Source organism: Pinus tabuliformis, chromosome 7 (genome assembly GCF_031772625.1).
Source record: "Pinus tabuliformis cultivar Carrire ecotype Pingquan chromosome 7, CPIR1, whole genome shotgun sequence".
Classification (NCBI taxonomy): domain Eukaryota; kingdom Viridiplantae; phylum Streptophyta; class Pinopsida; order Pinales; family Pinaceae; genus Pinus; species Pinus tabuliformis.
Window position 1 is genome coordinate 1,292,224,428 of NC_142293.1, and position 19,892 is coordinate 1,292,244,319.

General features: G+C 33.2%; 1 protein-coding gene across 1 annotated transcript; it reads left to right on the top strand.

The window, feature by feature from the left end:
• The first annotated feature begins 3,389 nt into the window (after nucleotides 1-3,389).
• On the top strand, nucleotides 3,390-5,244 carry LOC149252233 (cytochrome P450 750A1-like). The gene is made up of 2 exons (XM_089456632.1): nucleotides 3,390-4,332; nucleotides 4,427-5,244. Exons 1-2 carry the CDS (start codon nucleotides 3,409-3,411, stop codon nucleotides 5,066-5,068), a joined length of 1,566 nt encoding a protein of 521 aa, XP_089312758.1. The 5' UTR covers nucleotides 3,390-3,408; the 3' UTR covers nucleotides 5,069-5,244.
• The last annotated feature ends 14,648 nt before the right edge of the window (nucleotides 5,245-19,892 follow it).

A 19,892-nucleotide genomic window follows, 5' to 3' on the forward strand; every position in this document is an offset into this window, starting at 1 on the left:
TACTGGTGCAGTCCTTTACCAGTATGCAGGCTACAACCTGCAGAGGGCTACAACCCTCTCTCTCGTTTTCCAACTACTTTTGGAAGGGAGCTACAACCCCCTCAGCTCTTGTACTAGCTGATCCATTTACTAGTACGTAGGTGCTGACCCTACAACCTTCAGGGACCACGTTTCATCAATTTTCAGACTGGATCCAAGAGTACAAAGCAAACATTACCGCAATACAATCATCAACTTATACTTGCATCATAATTCATTAAACAACCCAATACCGAATCACTGAAACCCTGTCATCAAGAACACAGAACCCAAACCAGAATCTAGAACTCTGCAACAACCACCAGAATCAGCAACAACCTGAAATATCAACCCTTATCATGCATACGCTACTTCACTGTACCAAAACCGCGTGTATACGCGCTTTCTCCAAAGGCAACCCGCGTGCAGATCTAGAAATGATTACTTCTGCCTTTGCTGTCAGATCCGACCCTTGCCAAGCGTCCCGAACAGATAACCAGCAATACCAGATCCTCTCACTGCGTCAGACACCCACACACGCTTACTCTTTGCCTAGTGATCTTCTCCTTATATAGCCTTAGGCCTTGTTCAATACCAAGAGCCAAAACCATAGAAACACAATACCATCAACTTCAAAACTAGGGATCGACACGCCCGTCGAGATACAATGGTCCGAAACCATAGGCACAACTTCCAAGGACTAACCGCCATGGACCAAAGGTGCTTTTCCACATACACGCGCTTTTTCTGAAGCCAACCTGCGTGTACACGCGACTTGGGCTTAACAAACCTGCGTGTATGAACTTCCTTGGCAAGCTGTACTAGGATCTGTCTTCTGAGTAAGTTGCCATCACCTGAACCAACTTCTGAGTATCTGTACCAACCTCTGAGTGAGTTGCCATCAAGGACAACACTTGAATCATAATGCCAACAAATCCCAACGGTGAGATGGCAGTGAGCCTTTTGCAACCTGTTTTTGATGGAGCTCCAAGAGATTTATTCTACCAACCTATCAAACTCGAATACTGAAAGAAAAGCCTCATACCAGTCCTATCTATGCTAATGAAAACAACTAAACCAACAAGCTGGAAATCCGAATTGCATAGGAAACTAAACAAACTCAAGTGCTGGAACTAATGGTAAATGCATTACAACACGGAGGAGGACTATGGCTCTCAGGTTGGGCCCTCACCTGAGAGCTATAGCTCCTTGACAAAACTCAGAACTAACTCAAAAGTGGCCTTCTTTATTCATAATCTGATAACATGCCAAATTGGCTTACAAAAGAGAACGAGACTTGAGCTGTGCTCCAAAATTACAATAGTAATACGAGAGTTTCAACAACCTAACCAAGGCTAAGGCTTCTATACTTATACAAAACGATGCTCCAACAGATATCCATGATTCTAGGAGCTCGGCTGTTCAATCTATAGTTTAACTGCTGATCCTGTAGGATGGTCATAAACGTTGTTTCCTGTAGAGCAGTTTTGAACTGCTGTTCCTGTAGAACAGCTGGCCGTGTATTAAGCTCGGAGGGAGGCTGAAGTGGGCTCGGAGTTCTTGGTGAGGATCACGAGGAATGTCCCCCAAAACCGTGGACAACCTCTCCTTATGTCAGCAATGCCAACTCGTTGTCTCCTTGCCACCTTTTCGTTGTCTTTTGCTCCCTTTTAATGCCAAAACCTGGAATCACAATGCATTAGCTATGTGGATAAAGTGCCTATCCTTTCTCCTACAAACAACATGAATAAACTAAGAAGTGTATGCATAAACAATAAAAATGAATGGTTTGAGCAAGCAAAATAGGCCAACAATGAGCCCAAATTGTACCAAAATTGGGGCTCATCAATTATCACAGAAAGGATAGGGGTGATATGTGCATAATTATCAATTCTTCTTGGCTCTCTAGTAAAGGTGGAATGGACCTCGAGAATGTTATAATCAAGGAAGGTGTCAGAGACCACATTTTTGACATGAGGGAGTTTACGATAATTATTGGTGGCATGACCCACAACATCACATAAAGTGAATGGAAGAATAGACTTTGGCAACTTAGGAGGAGTTAGACTTGTTGAGGGTGCATTGAGCTATGTAAACTTTGAAACGGGAATTATAAACTCAAAACACTCATCTCGTCATTATATCTCTATTATTAATATTATCGGCAGCCTATACTTTGACATCTATAAAACGTTCAAAAATATTATCATATTAGAGTGAAAAAATATGGAAATTTGATTACAACAAACCAAATGCTACCCTTCTACTCAATATAACCATTCCAAAAACCATCAAACACAGATCACAACCATGGAAAATGGTATATTTTTTCAACTATATTGGTAGACGATAAAGTTTGCCAGAAATGTAAAACGCTTCTTGCCAAAACGACGTTGGTCAGTTTCCAATATTATTTTGGACAGCTCATGCATTATGACTTTGGCCTCCTTTTACATCATTACATAGTTTTTTTTTAGATATGAAATAAAAATAAACTCTTCTTTGAGACTCTTATCACTCTTATTATTTTATAAGGGTGTGAAGTTCATGGCTGCAATATCTATTAAGATACATGGAAGAGGATAGAGCACACATTAAGGTAGTTCATAACCTAACATAGCAAGATTAAATGTAACACTCCTTATCGTGTCCTCATGATTGAAGATAGTCTTTCCCCATTGAAAGCATGGCTATAACTAGGTATCTTATATAAGAAGAAGGTAAGTATCATGAAAACAAAGAGGTTTCCTAAAATTACTTTCAACTCTAGCCAAAATCCCTACTTTCAGCTAAGGGATGTATTGACTTAGTTAAACCATTGCTAAATAAAAAAAGAGATGATTTTCCATAATAAAAATAATATTAAAATTATTATTATTTCAAAATTTTAGGAAAAATAATGGACTTATGAGAATGAAAAGAAAAAACTAAGATATTATAAAAAGATACAATCAAGGTCAATTTTAAAAATTCAATTTTTGTTTTGTTTTAAATAATACTAAAAAAATGAATTTTATTGAAATAAAAATAAATAATAAACCATTCTAAAAGCACCATCAATCCAAATAAACCAGGCTTTTAACTTTCATACCATAAGAAAGTTTAATATAAAAAATAATTTTTTTACCGTTTTTTAGCCTAAAAATAAAATATCGAAAAATTCTGAATAATCTAATATTTTCTTAAGATCCAATAAAATAGATTTGTGCATGGTTTTGAATTATTTGAAATTTATTTACCATTTGCTTCAAGATTATTTGAAATTCACTTACCATTTACCTTGACGCATATTATCGGGATAAACTGAGCTTTGATAGACCTTATGGCGGCTATAAATACCATACGCTTCTGCCTTTCATTCAATGTGTCAGTTACCAACGTGTGTCCGATATGGAATTTCATATTACATTGCCTGCTAATACAGCAGCTATTGTTGGTTTATTTCTGTGTTTATTTTTCATACTCTTATTGCATAAGAGAAGGATTGGGGCCAGATTGCCTCCAGGTCCCTTTCCATGGCCAATCGTCGGAAATCTCTTCCAACTGATCCCTCCTTCTCACCGTGCTCTTAAAGCCCTTGCTGATAAATATGGCCCCATTTTCTTTCTGCGCTTAGGCTCTGTCCCTACCGTCGTCGTCTCTTCTTCTGACATAGCCAAAGAGTTTCTCAAAACTCATGACTCGATTTTTGCCAGCCGACCTCCAAAAGCCGCTGGGAGATTACTGGTTTTCAACTCTAAAGATGTGGTGTTGGCTCCCTATGGAGATCACTGGAGGGAAATGAAGAAAATATGCGTGTTAGAACTGCTGAGTGCCAAAAGAATTGAGTCGTTCAAGGGTGTGCGAGAGGAAGAAGTATCTGCGATGATCCGTTCACTTTGGGAGGAGAGTGAGAGCGGAATAATGGGTGTGAATATTAGCAAGGCCCTCTCTACTCTCAACTCCAATATAATTTGGCGGATACTGGCGGGGAGGACATTTTCTGACGATGATTTGGGTGGCGATTTCAAAGGTTTCAAGGATTTGTTAGTAGACCTGATAACTGCGGTGGGGGCTTTTCCCATCGGAGACTTTATTCCCTATTTGGATTGGCTTGATTCGCAAGGTATCAAGCGGCGCATGAAGAAAATCCATAAAACATTCAATGAGTTTGTGGAGAAAATAATAGACGACCACGTTGCTCATCGCATGGCCGCGACTTCCAATCACCAGAAAGACGAAGAGCCTCACGTCAAAGATTTCGTGGATGTGCTGCTCGAGAAAGCTGAGGCCAACTCCAAAATCACAAGGGAAACTATCAAGGCTCTTGTGATGGTGTGTCTCTAGGCCCTGGGCCATTCTATTATCATTTTTTATCATCATTCGTTAGAACTTAAATCAATCAATTTTTTGCATTAATTGTATGCAGGACATGTTCGTAGCCGGGACGGACACAACATCAACTACGTTAGAATGGGCAATGAGTGAGCTGCTGAGGCATCCACATGCCATGAAGAGATTGCAGCAAGAAATCGAAGATGTAGTGGGCAAACATCGCCAAGTGATTGAATCCGATGTAGTGAGGATGAAATACCTCCACTGCGTAGTGAAAGAGACGCTAAGATTATACCCAGCGGTTCCGCTAGCCATTCCTCATCAATCTGTAGAGGCTGTTACAGCAGGCGGATACTCTATCCCTAAGAAAGCAATGTTGATTGTGAATGTGTGGGCTATAGGAAGGGATGTCAATGTGTGGGGGGCAGATGCTTCCGAATTCAAGCCTGAGAGATTCATGAAGGACGAACATGTGAATTCAGCAGATCAATCAGACTTCCGTATGATTCCGTTTGGGGCAGGAAGGAGAGGATGCCCAGGGGCCCCCATGGCTATTCCCACCATTGAACTCGCAGTGGCTCAGCTGATGCACACTTTTAACTGGAGAGTTGAAGGTGATCCGTCGCGGCTTGATATGACGGAAGTTTGTGGGCTGACGATTCCAAGGCAAGTTCCGCTGTGTGCTTATCCAAGCTTGAGGGTAGGCTTTCCACTGAAGTCCAGCGATGAAGCGTAGGAAGAGGCTAGGTACCGTGGGGCTTTATGTACAGTGGCTTTCCTATTTTCCCTAATGGCTTTAATTTAGCTGCCAACGCTTTGGCTACATGTTATTGTAGTTTAGTTTATGGTATTCTAATATTCGTAGCGATGCTTTCGCTACATGCTCTTGTAATTTAGTTTATGGTAATTACTTAACCTTGATTATTATGCTGATTTCGGTAACTTGCCTTATCATTGGTCAGTGGGATTCTTGACACAGAATTTAGATTGTTAATCATATAACCAGCAATAAGCAACTAAGCTGAAAAAATAAATTTAACAATCACATTAAAGTTTCTTTATATGAAACGGATACCAATATTAATTAAGGTTCATAATCATCCTCTAGTTCTAAATTTTTATAAATAATTCAAAGAAAATAAAATAATGCAATTAATCGTGAAAGTATGCAACTAATTGTACATATTTCATGGGTTTTTTTTGGGTTAAAATTATATATCTTTTTCACTTATTTGGTCATAGACTATTTTAATTAATTTTTAAAGGGAATTTTGTTAAAAATATATATTTTTTTAACTTTTTGGAAAAAATATATAGGAGTAATATTGTCGAATTGAGGCTTCTGTGATCCATAACAATTTTTTAAGAAGAGCTTTGGCGTAAATCACATGTAGAAAACCTTTATCAACGAGTTTCGAACCAACTAGTGTGGTTCATCATCAGGACAAGTTGAGGAGTCACATCATGGCTGCAAGTTAAATAGGGAGAGGAGACCTTCCAAACGCTAGGTGTGATCATTAATGGCTATATAAAATGACTAGATTATATAATAATAAAATAATGTTAATTATAGTCAAAGTAACCAATTTCCTTCTTAATAAATAATTCAATAATTTATATATTATAATATATTATATAATTGAATCTTATTCTATTTCCTTTTATTTATAAATTTGGTTATTAAATTAATTTATTCAATTCTTTTTAATTTATTTAATCATTTAAATTAAATAAGGATAAGATATAATCAATCTTGGTCCAATAAAGGGGTTACTTTATCATTTTATTTATAAATTTTATTTGGTTATTAAGTTAATTTATTGAATTCTTTTTAATGAATTTAATCATTTAAATCCAAGAGGGAAAGTATACACTCAATCTAGGTGTTTTTTTTTAATAATGATTTAATCTAACTAATAATCACATGGAATTAATAAATTATTATTAAACATTAATTATTTTTTTTTCATTTATTTATTTATATATATGCATTTATTAAGGTGAGGGTAGAAAACATAATATCAAAATTATAAGTAAAGCCATCTAATGGACCTAGGATGTTAGAACAAGCCCGGATTGATAATATTAACATATTATTGATATGGTACTATTAAAAATATTAGAGCAAGAGACAAAATTCTAAATACAAGAAGGTCAACAATAGGACAATTAATAAAATAAATTAACCAAAGGAGAAACCTAGGAGGATAGAAAAGTCAGGGCTCAACGGAGAAGGATACGGGATAATATGGGGAAATATGGGAAGCAAGGGCTGGAAGATCAGTAGTCATTGGATCCCTACCCTCTCTTCCTAGTCATGCTTTCCCCTCCCCCCGCCTCCTCCCTTGTTTGATCTTTTCTAGCTTTCTAGGTTTCCCCCTATTCTCCTTTCATTAATTTATTTTATTAATTGTCCTATTCTTGACCTTTTTTTATTTAGAATTTTGTCTCTTGTTCTAATATTTTTAATCGTACCATATCAATAATATCATAATTGAAAGAAGGCCAAACAATCTCAATAGAGATGACTGCTGGAAGATCAGTAGTTGTTGGATCCCTACCCTTTCTTCCTAGTCATGCCTTCTCCTCCCCCTGCCTCCTCCCTTGTTTGAAATTTTCTAGCTTAGTAGTTGCTAGATCCCTGCCCTTTCTTCCTAGTCATGCCTTCCCCTTCCCCCCCTCCTCCCTTGTTTGACCTTTTCTAGCTTTCTAGGTTTCCCTGTATTTCTCCGTATTATCCCTTATCCTTCTCCGTTGAGCCCTAACTTTTCTATCCTCCTAGGTTTCTCCTTTCGTTAATTTATTTTATTAATTGTCCTATTCTTGACCTTCTTGTATTTAGAATTTTGTCTCTTGTTCTAATATTTTTAATAGTACCATATCAATAATATCTTAATATTATCAATTTCAACTTGTTCTTACATCCCTAGCTCCATTAGATGGCTTTATTTATAATTTTGATATTATGTTTTTTACCTTCACCTTAATAAATGTATAAAAAAAACCACCTAGATTAACTATATCCTTTCCCTATTGGATTTAAATGATTAAATTCATTAAAAAGAACTCAACAAATTAACTTAATAACAAAATAAAATTTAATAATAAAATGATAAAGTAACCCTTTACTAGACCAAGATTGATTATATCTTATCCCTATTTAATTTAAATGATTAAATAAATTAAAAAGAATTGAATAAATTATTTTAATAATGAAATCTATAAATAAAAGGAAATAGAATAAGATTCAATTATATAATATATTATAATATATAAATTATGGAATTGTTTATTAAGAAGGAAATTGGTTACTTTCACTATAATTAACATTATAATATTATTATATAATCTAGTCGTTAATGGTCACACCTAGCCGTTTGAAAAATCTACTCTCCCTATTTAACTTGCAGCCATGATGTGACTCCTCAACTTGTCCTGACGATGAACCACACTAGTTGGTTCAAAACGAGTCAACAAAGGTTTTGTACATGTGATTTACGCCAAAACTCTTCTTAAAAAATGAGTAATATCATTCATGCTATTCAAACCACTAGTGTGGTTCATCTCTAGGACAAGATGATAAATCAGATTAATAGATGAAAAGAGCAACTAACTAGCTATTAGAAAAAATAGCTAGTTTGACTAAGAATAATTATTTTTTATTTATTTTTTATTGTTTTTATTTTTATTTTTATTTTTTAGATTAAAAATTAAAATGCTATAATAAGTGTATATATATATATATATATATATATATATATATATATATATATATATATATATGAATTTAGAATAACATCAAATTAAATATATTTATATTATAAAAATTAATATTACTATGGAGATACTCTTAGGGATTCGAATTTTAATAAATAAATGAACCAAGACACTAGGATGTATATAATAAAATAAAAAAAAAAATAAAAATAATAAATAAATAAATAATTATCCTTACTTAAACTAGCTTTTTTTTCTAACTGCTAGTTCATTACTTTCTTCATCTATTTATTTCATTGCATGGATTTGATTCATCATCTTGTCTTGAAGATGAACCACACTAATTGGTTCGAAACATGTTGATGATATTACTCCTATATGATTTTTTCCGAAAGATTTTGTTATTATTAATATATAACTTTTTAGTTTATTTGGGTTAGAGAATCTTGAAGATGAACCACACTGGTTGGTTCGAAACACGTGGATGATATTACTCTTATATGATTTTTTCCGAAAGATTTTGTTATTATTAATATATATCTTTTTAATTTATTTGAGTTAGAAAATAAAATGTAAAAAGGTGTTCTATTAAAACACTTAATGGTGATTAAAAAATGTATTAGCAAAAATCCAGTTAGATAATCCAGTCATAGATTAGGTGTGTGAATTATATCAACACTGACATTATCTAGCCAAAAAACACACGCATAACACACGCATATTATTGTAATTTAGTTTATGGTAATTACGTAACGTTGATTATTATGTTAACATGCTGATTTCGGTACCATGCCTTATGATTGGTGAGTAACGTTGATTATTATGTTAACATGCTGATTTCGGTACCTTGCCTTATCCTGCGTGAGCTTCTTGGCCTAGAATTTGAATCGTTAATAATATAACCAGCAATCAGCGACTTAATTACATTAACGTTTTTTAATATGAAACGACACCAATATTAATTAATGTTCATAAAAAACTAAATTTTAATTAAAGTTCAGAAGTACTAAATGTTTATAAAAAATTTAAGGAAAAGAAAATAATTCAATGAATAGTGAAAGTATATAAGTAATTTAGTGTATTTTAATTAATTTTTTAGAGAAATGTTGTTAAAAATATATATCATTTTTATTTATTTAGTGTATAGTAAATGGTGACATGGTGTTATGTTAAAGTATTTAGTGGTGTAAAAGTCATTTATTGAAAAGTCTCTGGGGAAATCTCAATCATGCTAAGGGCTAGTGTTATAAAGGTTATTCATTGGAAAGTTTTTAGGGAAAAAGTTAGTCATGCTAAGGACTCGCTTGGCCCAAGCCAAATGACTTATATGCATCTAGGTAGTGTCTAATCAAGGCCTAGATTAGACATTACCTCATGACTCAAATGTTTTATTTTGCATTTCGTATTTAATTATTATTTAATATGATATATCACATAACGTGTAATATTTATATAAGTGAAATTGTCCATATTTTATATATGTTATCTAATTATTAACATATAATTATGTTGATTGGGCGTATTGTGAGTGGTTTGAAGGAATTATTGGGACCCTCCCTATCCATGTTCGATTCCTGGAAGTGGCACAATGAGCTTCGTTATAATGGCTTTAACTTTTGTTGTTAAAATTGAATAATCTTTTTCGTAAACATATTTTTAACCATCTAAAGATTTGTTAAAATTGTTAACTCATAAGTCTGAGTCATGAAAATTTGCATAATCCAATTAATTAAAAAAATCAATAAACTAAATTCTTGATAAATTAAAAAAAACTTTTAAATAAAGGAAAACCTTGTCGAATTTTATGAAAGAAAAGTATAAAATAGTTAAAGTACCCTAAGGTATACCATTCACTCACATTTATTTACATTAATATTATTATTTTGTTGTGCACTTAGAAATTCAATCAGACACTACTATGTTATGAAGTATAATGTAAACTATAAAAATTGATGTTCAAATCTTTATAAATCAAGCCAAAAAAAAAAACTCTACACTTATACATAATTATAATCTAAAACATAACAGATATCATTAACTTAAATTTGGTTAAGTTAATTTTATTTTTTTACTATACCCTTATAAATGATCATTTATAAATAATGATAATTTAAGACATCACATAAATGGTTTCATGTTACTATCAAATATGTGAAAAGAGAAAATTTCTGAGTTCACGGGACAAATCTCGTCGACACCCTTGTTAGGCCCAAGAGAATATAATAATAATAAATAAATAAAATAGTAAATAATAAACTAGAGTTCTAAGTAAATATATATAGAAACGGAGTGAGGCCTAGAGTTCTAAATAAATATAATAATAAATAATAAACTAGAGTTATAAATAAATATATATAAAAACTTTGTAAGGCGGGAGTGTAGGAAATAGAAGTAAATATATATAGAAACGCATGAGGCCTAGAGTTCTAAATAAATATAATAAATAAATATAATAATAAATAATAAACTAGAGTTATAAATAAATATATATAAAAACTCTGTAAGACGGGAGTGTAGGAAATAGAAACTCCGTAAGGCGGGATAATAATAAATAAATAAAATAGTAAATAATAAACTAGAATTCTAAATAAATATATATATAAATGCTCTAAAGCCTAGAGTTCTAAATAAATATATATAGAAACTCCGTAAGGCTAAGAGATAGAAACTCTGAAACTCTGTAATGTGGGATAATAATAAATAAATAAAATAATAAATAATAAATTAGAGTTCTAAATAAATATATATAGAAACACTCTAAGGCCTAGAGTTATAAATAAATACATATAAAAACTCCGTAAGGCTAGAGTGTAGGAAATAGAAATTCCATAAGGCCGGAGCTTAAGAAATAGAAATATAGAAACGCTGTAAGGCGGGAGTGTAGGAAATATAAACTGAAACTCTATAAGGCACAAGCATAGGAAATAGAAATATAGAAACTCCTGAGGAAATAGAAACTTCGTAAAGCGTGAGGGTAGGAAATAGAAATATAGAAACTCCGTAAGGCGTAAGGACTAGAGTTCTAAATAAATATATATAGAAATTATGCAAGGCAAGTTATATATATATATATATATATATATATATATATATATATAGAAACTCCATAAGGCCTAAAGTTCTAAATAAATATATATAGAAATTCTGAAAGTGGGATAACAATAAATAAATAAAATAGTAAATAATAAAATAGAGTTCTAAATAAATATATATAAAAACTTTGTAAAGCAGAGTGTAGGAAAGAGTAGCAGAAAAGATAGTAGTAAAAAAAATACAAATTATCTAAATACACTACACCACATAACAAACTAAGTTCTAAATAAATAAATATAATAATAAATAAATAAATAAAATAGTAAGTAATAAACTAAAGTTCTAAATAAATATGTAGGAAACAGTAGCATACATTACACTACATCTCGTAGTATTTACCCCCATCATTTTTTTAAATAAAAACCATTGAAAGATTCAAGATAACTTACATCCAAATTTTATAAGCACAAAACGTTTTCATGCATAACCATTAACTATAAAATGCAAAGCAACAACATAAAAAGAAAAGAAAAAAAAAATTACTAAATCATATGTCATGGTCAAACAAATTCCAAAGTTCATATTCCATTCACTTTTATTATTTACTTTTCACTTGGTAAACCTCCCAACCTGTTTGATATAGATGTTTAAATTGATGACTTTCTAGTCTACGTATCCGTCATGGTTTGATTGATTTTTGGATCAGTGAAGTTTGCACAGTATGTGTCAAACCCAACATTGGTACATGATACGAAGGAGGAGCTAAAGGGGCATTTTCTCTCCCATCATTGCAAGTAGCCTATGATTTCGCTTGCCTTTGTTAATATAAACTTTTGAAATCTTCCTCGGTTATGAAAAATATGTGAGTGCATGGTTGTAACTACCACTCTACCACCAAGTTTGCTATTGCTTCCATCATTAAGAATATTGATCATTTACTATTTTAATTTTACCAAAGGGGCCATTTGAACTAGTTGCTCTAATAAGCCAACAATTACCTCAACTTTTTGGAGATAATTGATAGCAAAATCCTAAAAATAAAAGACATTTCTCATTAATTGTCTAACACATTTTGGAGGCAATGGATAGGGAAACCCTTACCATCATGATGAAGGAACAACTCCTCCTCAACAGAAAACAATACTTTGCAGGGTTGAAAAGGGGTTTTCTTTAACTGGAATCAACTTTACCGAACCTACATATCTACAATCATCGATTATAAATTAATTTATAGTGGTTGACATAAATGTATGTACACCAAAATAAATGTATGTAGACCAAAATTACTGTGATTTTTCTTAGCTATTTTTTAAAAAAATTATTCATTATAAAAATACATTAAAAAAAAATTAGTTAAACTTCAAATTCTAGACATGGTCTAATGCCATCTTTTTCTATTTTAATTGATGTAACAGAACTGCTTTTAGCTCTATTGTAGTTGATGTAACATAACTGCTTTGTGTTATTGTTAATGTAAAAATTGTATTTTTCCTATCATTTTTATACATATGTAATAATGGACTGTGTTTTTCCTTCTGATGGTGTGGTTAGCTTCAGTATTTGGCATTCAGCTCGGATGGAGATGATGCTTGTGCTAACAGGTTACCCTTACCCACATAGACAAGCAGTAATAGTCTATCAGCTTTGACACCAATTGCAACAGAATCTTTATTTGCATATTCCCTAAAAATTCTATTCTTGAATGAAATCTGGACAACCAATTATGAATGAGTCTTAGGCCCAGTGGTCTCTGTATTATGAGTTTTAGCAATAGGATGTTCTATGAGAAGGCAATCAGTGCATGGAGAGATGGTACATATTACAATAGGATTCAGCTTGTTGTGCAGTATTTTCAATGTGAATCTGGCTTCACATAGCCTGAGATAATAAAAGACTTGAAGAAGCTAGTGAAAATAGATTCTCCATTTGGTTTTCTTTCAGTGTTTCTGAGAATGGGGAGTCACCCTTTTAATGCAGTATTGCTCATAGAAATTTTAAGCCATTTGAATATGTGGCATAGTGCTCAAGAAGTCTATTAAATAAGTTCTCTAAGGATTTCACTTGAATTGGGCTACTTTGATTTCACTAGAATTGGGCTTCTTTGCTTAGGTAAGGGCCTAGTCTAGAGCTCTACCAAGTAATCATAAAAGAGAGAGATTTACCCCATGGTTGCATGGTCAAGATTCCAATGTAATTTGTAGAATTTATCTTGATATTTATTCTTCTTCATTAATGGGGGTTGTAGAGTACCCTGTTAAATTATTGTTATCATGTTTTGCATATGGGTTTCAATAAGAGCACTAAGTCCAGTGGGTTGTGACTTGTAAGCCAAATGAAAAACTTTATTGTTTGATACCATAATTGACACAGTATGGATGAACACTTAAAGGTCATGGTACACATGGCATATTGCTATTAGTCATGTTAATTTTAAGCGTGCCTTTCTTTCATTTTTGGAAAATGCGGACCATCCTCCTAATAAGAATAAAAATCAAATATCCCATTTCCATTAATAGACACCATCAAGTTGGAAGGTCACTAGACTTGAGTTGCATAAAGTTGTTCAGAGTGGGCATTAGACACTGGGAACACATAAACACAAATAAACTTTCCCTTCCAAATAGACCATTTATGTACCATCGAACTGGTGCCTTTGAACAGAACCTTGTATTTACAACCCCTCCAAAAATTGAATCAACTTGAGCATAAATTTATTTCCCAGTCTTTCCAAAAGTTGGGATTTTGAGGCCTATTCTAGAAGGCAATCATAAGTCTAATACATTGATTGCACCTTGGGTTTAGAATACTCCGTCATTACCTTCCATTTCTGAAGAAATTTCCTTGCATTTGGAAAATAAAGATTGGTTACGCATTCACCTTTCTAAGATATGTGACAACTAATGATTATTTGACCCAAAAATTACTTGTGATACACACAAAAACATACCCCCAGACAAAAATCTCTCACCATAACTTTGTCTTACACCACCATTGCATTCAACATCTAAATTATGCACATCAAGAGTTGAAACATTTCTACCTGGAAAAACAACGGATTGTAGAGGATGAGGATCCATAGAATTAACATGCTAAAGGCCGAGAGCCTCAGTTTTTGATACAACTACCTTTCCTTTATTTCTCCATTGCAGCAAGCTATAATATTTCATGTTTGCTACATGCCTTTGTGTCTCCCAGTTGATCATAGGATCTACACGATGGATATCATAAATACTAATTATCTTTTGGGGACTTGAAGTGGATACGAAAAGAGTCCCATATGGCCTATACCACCAGTGTTGATTTTTTGGCACAACATTCACAAAGCCAAAACTTCTCCCCTAGACATCCCTCCTAACAAAAACTAGAGACATGGTACTAGATGTTGAAGTGAAAGCCTTTGATTCAGTCTAGAATGTCATAATATCTTTACTATAGAAGTCCCATGAAAAAAGACATGAGTCCAATGTACAATATGTAGATGCTCCCACAACATATTTACCAAATGGACCATTTGAACTAGCTACTCTGACCAACCAACAATCACCCCACATGTTTTGGGTATGCCCAGATGGAGTTTTATATTCAACATTTTCCTAAAAATTGGAAAAAAACACAATACTGAGTATTACTCATACATTAATCCTATCTGTACTAAAATTTTGAAGATTCCATACCTAAGAATGTTACTATAGTTTTTAGAAAAAAATTGGCAATCTTTAAAATAAAATACACCACATCTCATAGTATAAGCTAGAAATCATTGTTTGTTACAAGAAAAAAGGGTTTTGTTACAGTGAAAAGGTGAATGCTAATGGCTCCATAAAAGGGTGGCATCTAAAAAATTACCATAGCCAACTCAAGTGGAAGAATTGCCAAAATAAAACCAAGGCTGAGTTCTTAAGTAGGAATGAAAATTTGTTATCAAATAAAGAGAATAAATGAGAAATTATTGTTTGTTCAAAGCAAAAAGGGTTTTCTTACTGTGAAAGGTGAACGTTAATGGCGCCAAAGAAGGGAGGCTTCCAAAAAATTACCATAACCATGTCAGGTGGAAGGATTGCAAAAATAAACCCAAGGTTGAGTTCTTTGCTACGAATGAAAAACTCATATCAAATAAAGAAAATAGGCGAGAAATCACTGTTTTATTCGAAGAAAAAAGGGTTTTCTTACCGTGAAAGGAGAACGCAACCCATTAAATTTCCTCTCCCCTCCTATATTTGTAGCCTTGTAATCATTAGCCAACTGAGTTCGAGCATAGTCCAAAGAATAAACGAAAAGGAGAGAAGATACACCTGCTGCACCACCAGAGGTTTGGTTTCTAGCAAACTATTTCTAGTAACCATCCTTGTCTTTCTTGAAATTAAAGAGTCTCTTAAAATAATCCTTGAATGCAAAGTTCAAATCCTGAGTGGGAAAATAACGGATAACATTAGCAATGTTTCCTCTCCATAATGAACTGATACCTTCATCCTTCATTGTCTTAGAAAAACAATCCTTGATCCCTTTGTATGATTCAACAAGACGTCTAGACTTCAACATTTCATCCTGGTTTTATATCAATAATTTCACATGCTCAATAGGGGGTAGCTGCAATTTTGGACACTGTAGCAAAAACCCCTCCCATGAGAAATTCAATCATGAAACCAGTAAGACATTTCTCTGTAGGTGCTGGAATAAAGAGAGATGAATGGTCAGGAGCCAAAGCTACATTTTTGGCACGCGAAACATGCAAAAATTCACTTTGCAAGCCACCATAACTTTGTATAGGGGCCCTGCAATAACTGTTTCAGAAAACCTAGCAAATGGAAGGTGAAGCGCACCATACTGGACAGATCATATACTATGTATCCTATTCAGTTGAACTTGTAAACCGTGGTGGAGGTTCAATCAGATGGAAAATGATGGTTCAATCATCTAACAATTCATCTGATGGTTGAGAGCTATACATAGTGTCAGTTGGGGCAATTCTTTTCAAAGGAGAACACCTTACAGTGTAAAAATAAAATAGAATAAGAAATAGTTAAATTAAGAGAAATATTAAATTAAGTAAAACTTAAAATATAGAAACAAAAGTTGGCATGTTGACACATGGAATGTGTGCATGTAGACCCCTTTCCATTTTTTGGTCTATTCAATGAACAATGAGGAAGATGAGATTCATTCATTCTTCGAGAGAAGAGTATCATGAGATAAAGGATTCCTGGGTAGTAGTACGTTGATTGAGAGCTTAGGGGTAGCCAGTTGTAGAAAGATTATGTGCAACTGAGCCTACGGTTGGGTGGAGATTCGTCCCCAAAAATTTGTTGTATTTAGTGGGATTCAAATAGCATTCAACTCTGAAATCACAAGGAATTTCATCGTTACAGGTAAGTTGTCATTTCTCTTGTTTTTTTCGAAATTCTATGCTTATTAGTTGAATAGTCATGTGTTGATTATTAATCACATAAATTTATGTAATTAGTTGCATATTCAAATTATGGGTCATTACAAAAAGGCCTAAACACCACCAGTGTTAGAAATAGCTAATTAGTCCCGCAAGAAGAGAAATCCAAATTTACAGTTTGAATTAACTAGTTTTAGTTAGAGATAATTGAGTCAAGTGTGAGTGAGTTTGAGTTTAGTCTTATATCTGGTAAAGTCAAATTTAGAGGGTGTTTGCATGGTGAAGTTATTTTGAGTGAGTCACTAGTTGAAAAATTATAAATACCCCTCATCGGGTTCATTGTAATCATGAAGTTTTGTGTGATAAATAGAAGAGTAGCAACTCGTGTTGTTTTTGTGTGTTAAATTTGTGCCTTTCTTCCTCCGCCTTTCCGACAAATTGGTATCAGAGTCGAGAATGCATACAAGATCGGTGGAGCATGCAAAGAAAGATAGAAGAGAGCTAAGTGAAGAAGGTGACAGTTTAAAAACAAAAAAAATTACTTTGCAGAATTGTTGCATGATTAAAGTGTCAAAAGTGCAACAATTTGGTGCAACACCCAAACGTTCCTAGTATAAAAAGTGCGAAAAAATGGATTTTTGGATCACTGTTGCAAGTATAGTCTAACAAGAAGTATGACATCTCGCTCACTTTTAGAAATTTTGTGTTAATCATCATAAAAGTGAAAGGAAATTCAAAAGGTTTTATAATGGAGTCACGTTTTTAGAGTCGGTATTTTCATCCCTCAGTCAAAGATCAAATCCTCTTGTGACAGTTATGGTATATTTCTAATGTTAAGAGGTTGAAACGTTTTAAACATCTCGGTTTTCGTTCACTTTCAAATGATTTATCGCATTCAATTTAGACCTAGCTTCACACTCGATGCCATTTTTGATATATTTTTTAATACGATGGGTATACGGCTTATTTTAATATATTTGTGGTAATTAAAAATAATGTATATAGTTAGACTGTTGAAATAAAAATAATGAATATATTTTCTACGCAACACGTTAACAAGTTATATGGTACTATGTGGTTTTAGATAAGGGATTCTTAGTCATGATTATAATGGGAATTGATTTGATTTCCAATATTATTTTACTTGAATAAGATTTTAATGTATATTTTTTTTCTAAAGTTGTCAAACTAGTTGTCAAGAGTTCTTCTGATTAGTTAAGAGTCTAATTTTTTCAAACATAAAGAAATAAATGAATGATCAATACTTTGGAGGCATCGTCTAGAAGTGAAAGTACATTTTTTATGAACCAATTACAAACTTTTTTTTTTGGATTTTTTTTTTTAAATAAAGTTAAAATTCACTAATAGGAATTAATGATAATTATTTTTATTCTTCATTAATTGTTAAATTATGACAAATTTTAATACTATATAAATTAGATATATAAAAATGCTCATGGTGAACTTTCATGCTACAACCGTAGCCACCAACTGAAATGCTTTCACCATGGACCCACACTCCACGAACAGTTTAGTTGGCATATCATATTGTGTAATGCCCCTTCCTAGCATAATTTTTCCTTGAGTTTATTATCACAAATTTGATAATTTTGTTTACTATGGGACCACACTCACTTGAAATATGCATTACCTTAGAAGGGAGGCTTCTCAACCATGTCCCCTTTTACCTGACTATCACAAGATATTTATCCAAAGAATTAAATGGAGGATAAGACACCTATTTACCCATATATTAACCCATTTACATTTACATTTGAACATTTACATTCATCCACTTTCACCTTTTGACTTTTACAAAATTCAAACTAGAAACTTTATAAAATTACACAGCGAAAAATTTAATTAAAATCTCAAAAAATTGCAAAAGTGTAGCACCGAGTTTGAGGCCATGTTTAGGTGCCTTTCTGAAGTCAATACTGAAATATTAAAGAACGATAAACTATAATTGTCTGTCTAGTTTCCATAACATCTTGAATTCTTTAAAATGACCCATGGGAAGGCCTCCAAAAACTCATTCTCCCAATGTGTCTCGAGAAGGGTCGCACCAAGCCCAGAATAGTAGCACCAGCTAGCAAAAGGGTCCAATTTGTGCAATTTTATTCCTTCTTTGATAGTGGGGGGCCATGTGCCTCAACATTTGATTGCCCATGTTTGCCTTGTCAAGAAGCTTCTCTAGATGGCCATTGACTTTTCCTTAGCCAATATTCCCTGTCTTCATTGATTTCCATAGAAATCCTATCTTCAATACTCAAATACTCGTTCAGTAGGTTCTGGTCTCTTTCTTTTTGTAATTCCCTTTTGGGATTTTGAAATACTTATTACATATAAAAACATAAAATTACATTTGAAATCAAAATTTATTGAAGAAACTTGCTTATTACCAATCCTCCTTTGCCGGACATTATGCATGAATTTATAATTTTAGTGACCTTGAATCCCTAATAACCTAATCGAGACACTAAACTTAATGAAATCATGATGGTGATGATTGAAATGATGATGATAGTCTCTTAATGATGTTACACTTAGCTGAGTGATGAAAGTGAGCAGCATGTGAAATTCTTGAGAGAGTAGAAATAACCCTAAACACACTAACCTGTGACCAAATTTTATTTTGAAAACCTAGTGACATGATAAAATTTGACTTTGAGACCCCTAAGAAAACATGGTAAAAGCATATTTGATCATTAGTGATGGGAAGAACTCAATGAAACTAACAAGGGGGAGGGATTGCAATGGGGTATTGAGAGACCTCGTGCTCTGGTGTATGAGTGGGATGAGAATCCGCAGGTAGAGGCGAGGTGGACTCAGTACGAGAAGCCTATAGTTCGCAAAGCACTTGAAGTGTATCATGAAATATTCGAGACGGGAACAATTATGAGAATGATCTTCATAATTATCACAGAAAGGATAGGTGTGATTTTTGCATAATTATCAAATTCTTCTTGGCTCTGTAGTAAGGTGGAATGGACCTCGAGAATGTTATAATCAGGGAAGGTGTCAGAGACCACATTCTTGACATGAGGGAGTTTAGGATAATTATTGGTGGCATGACCAACAATATCACATAAATTGAATGGAGGAATAGACTTTGGCAACTTAGGAGGAGCTAGACTTGTTGAGTGTGCATTGAGTTATGTAAACTTTGAAACGGGAACTATAACCTCAGAACGGGAACTCTGGCCAGAAAACGCCAAAAAAACATAAAAAACAGTGCTAAAAATGAAAAGTGTGGATACTGGAACGATGATTTTATTTCTTAGGGGTCAATTTTGAACATGTTTAAAAAATGGCAGTAACTACGAAATTTTCGTGCAAAATATAGCTTCAAAACGAAAGCGATGATACTGGAACAATGATTTTTTTTTAGGGTCAATTTTCAAACTTTTTAAAAAATGCTAGAAAA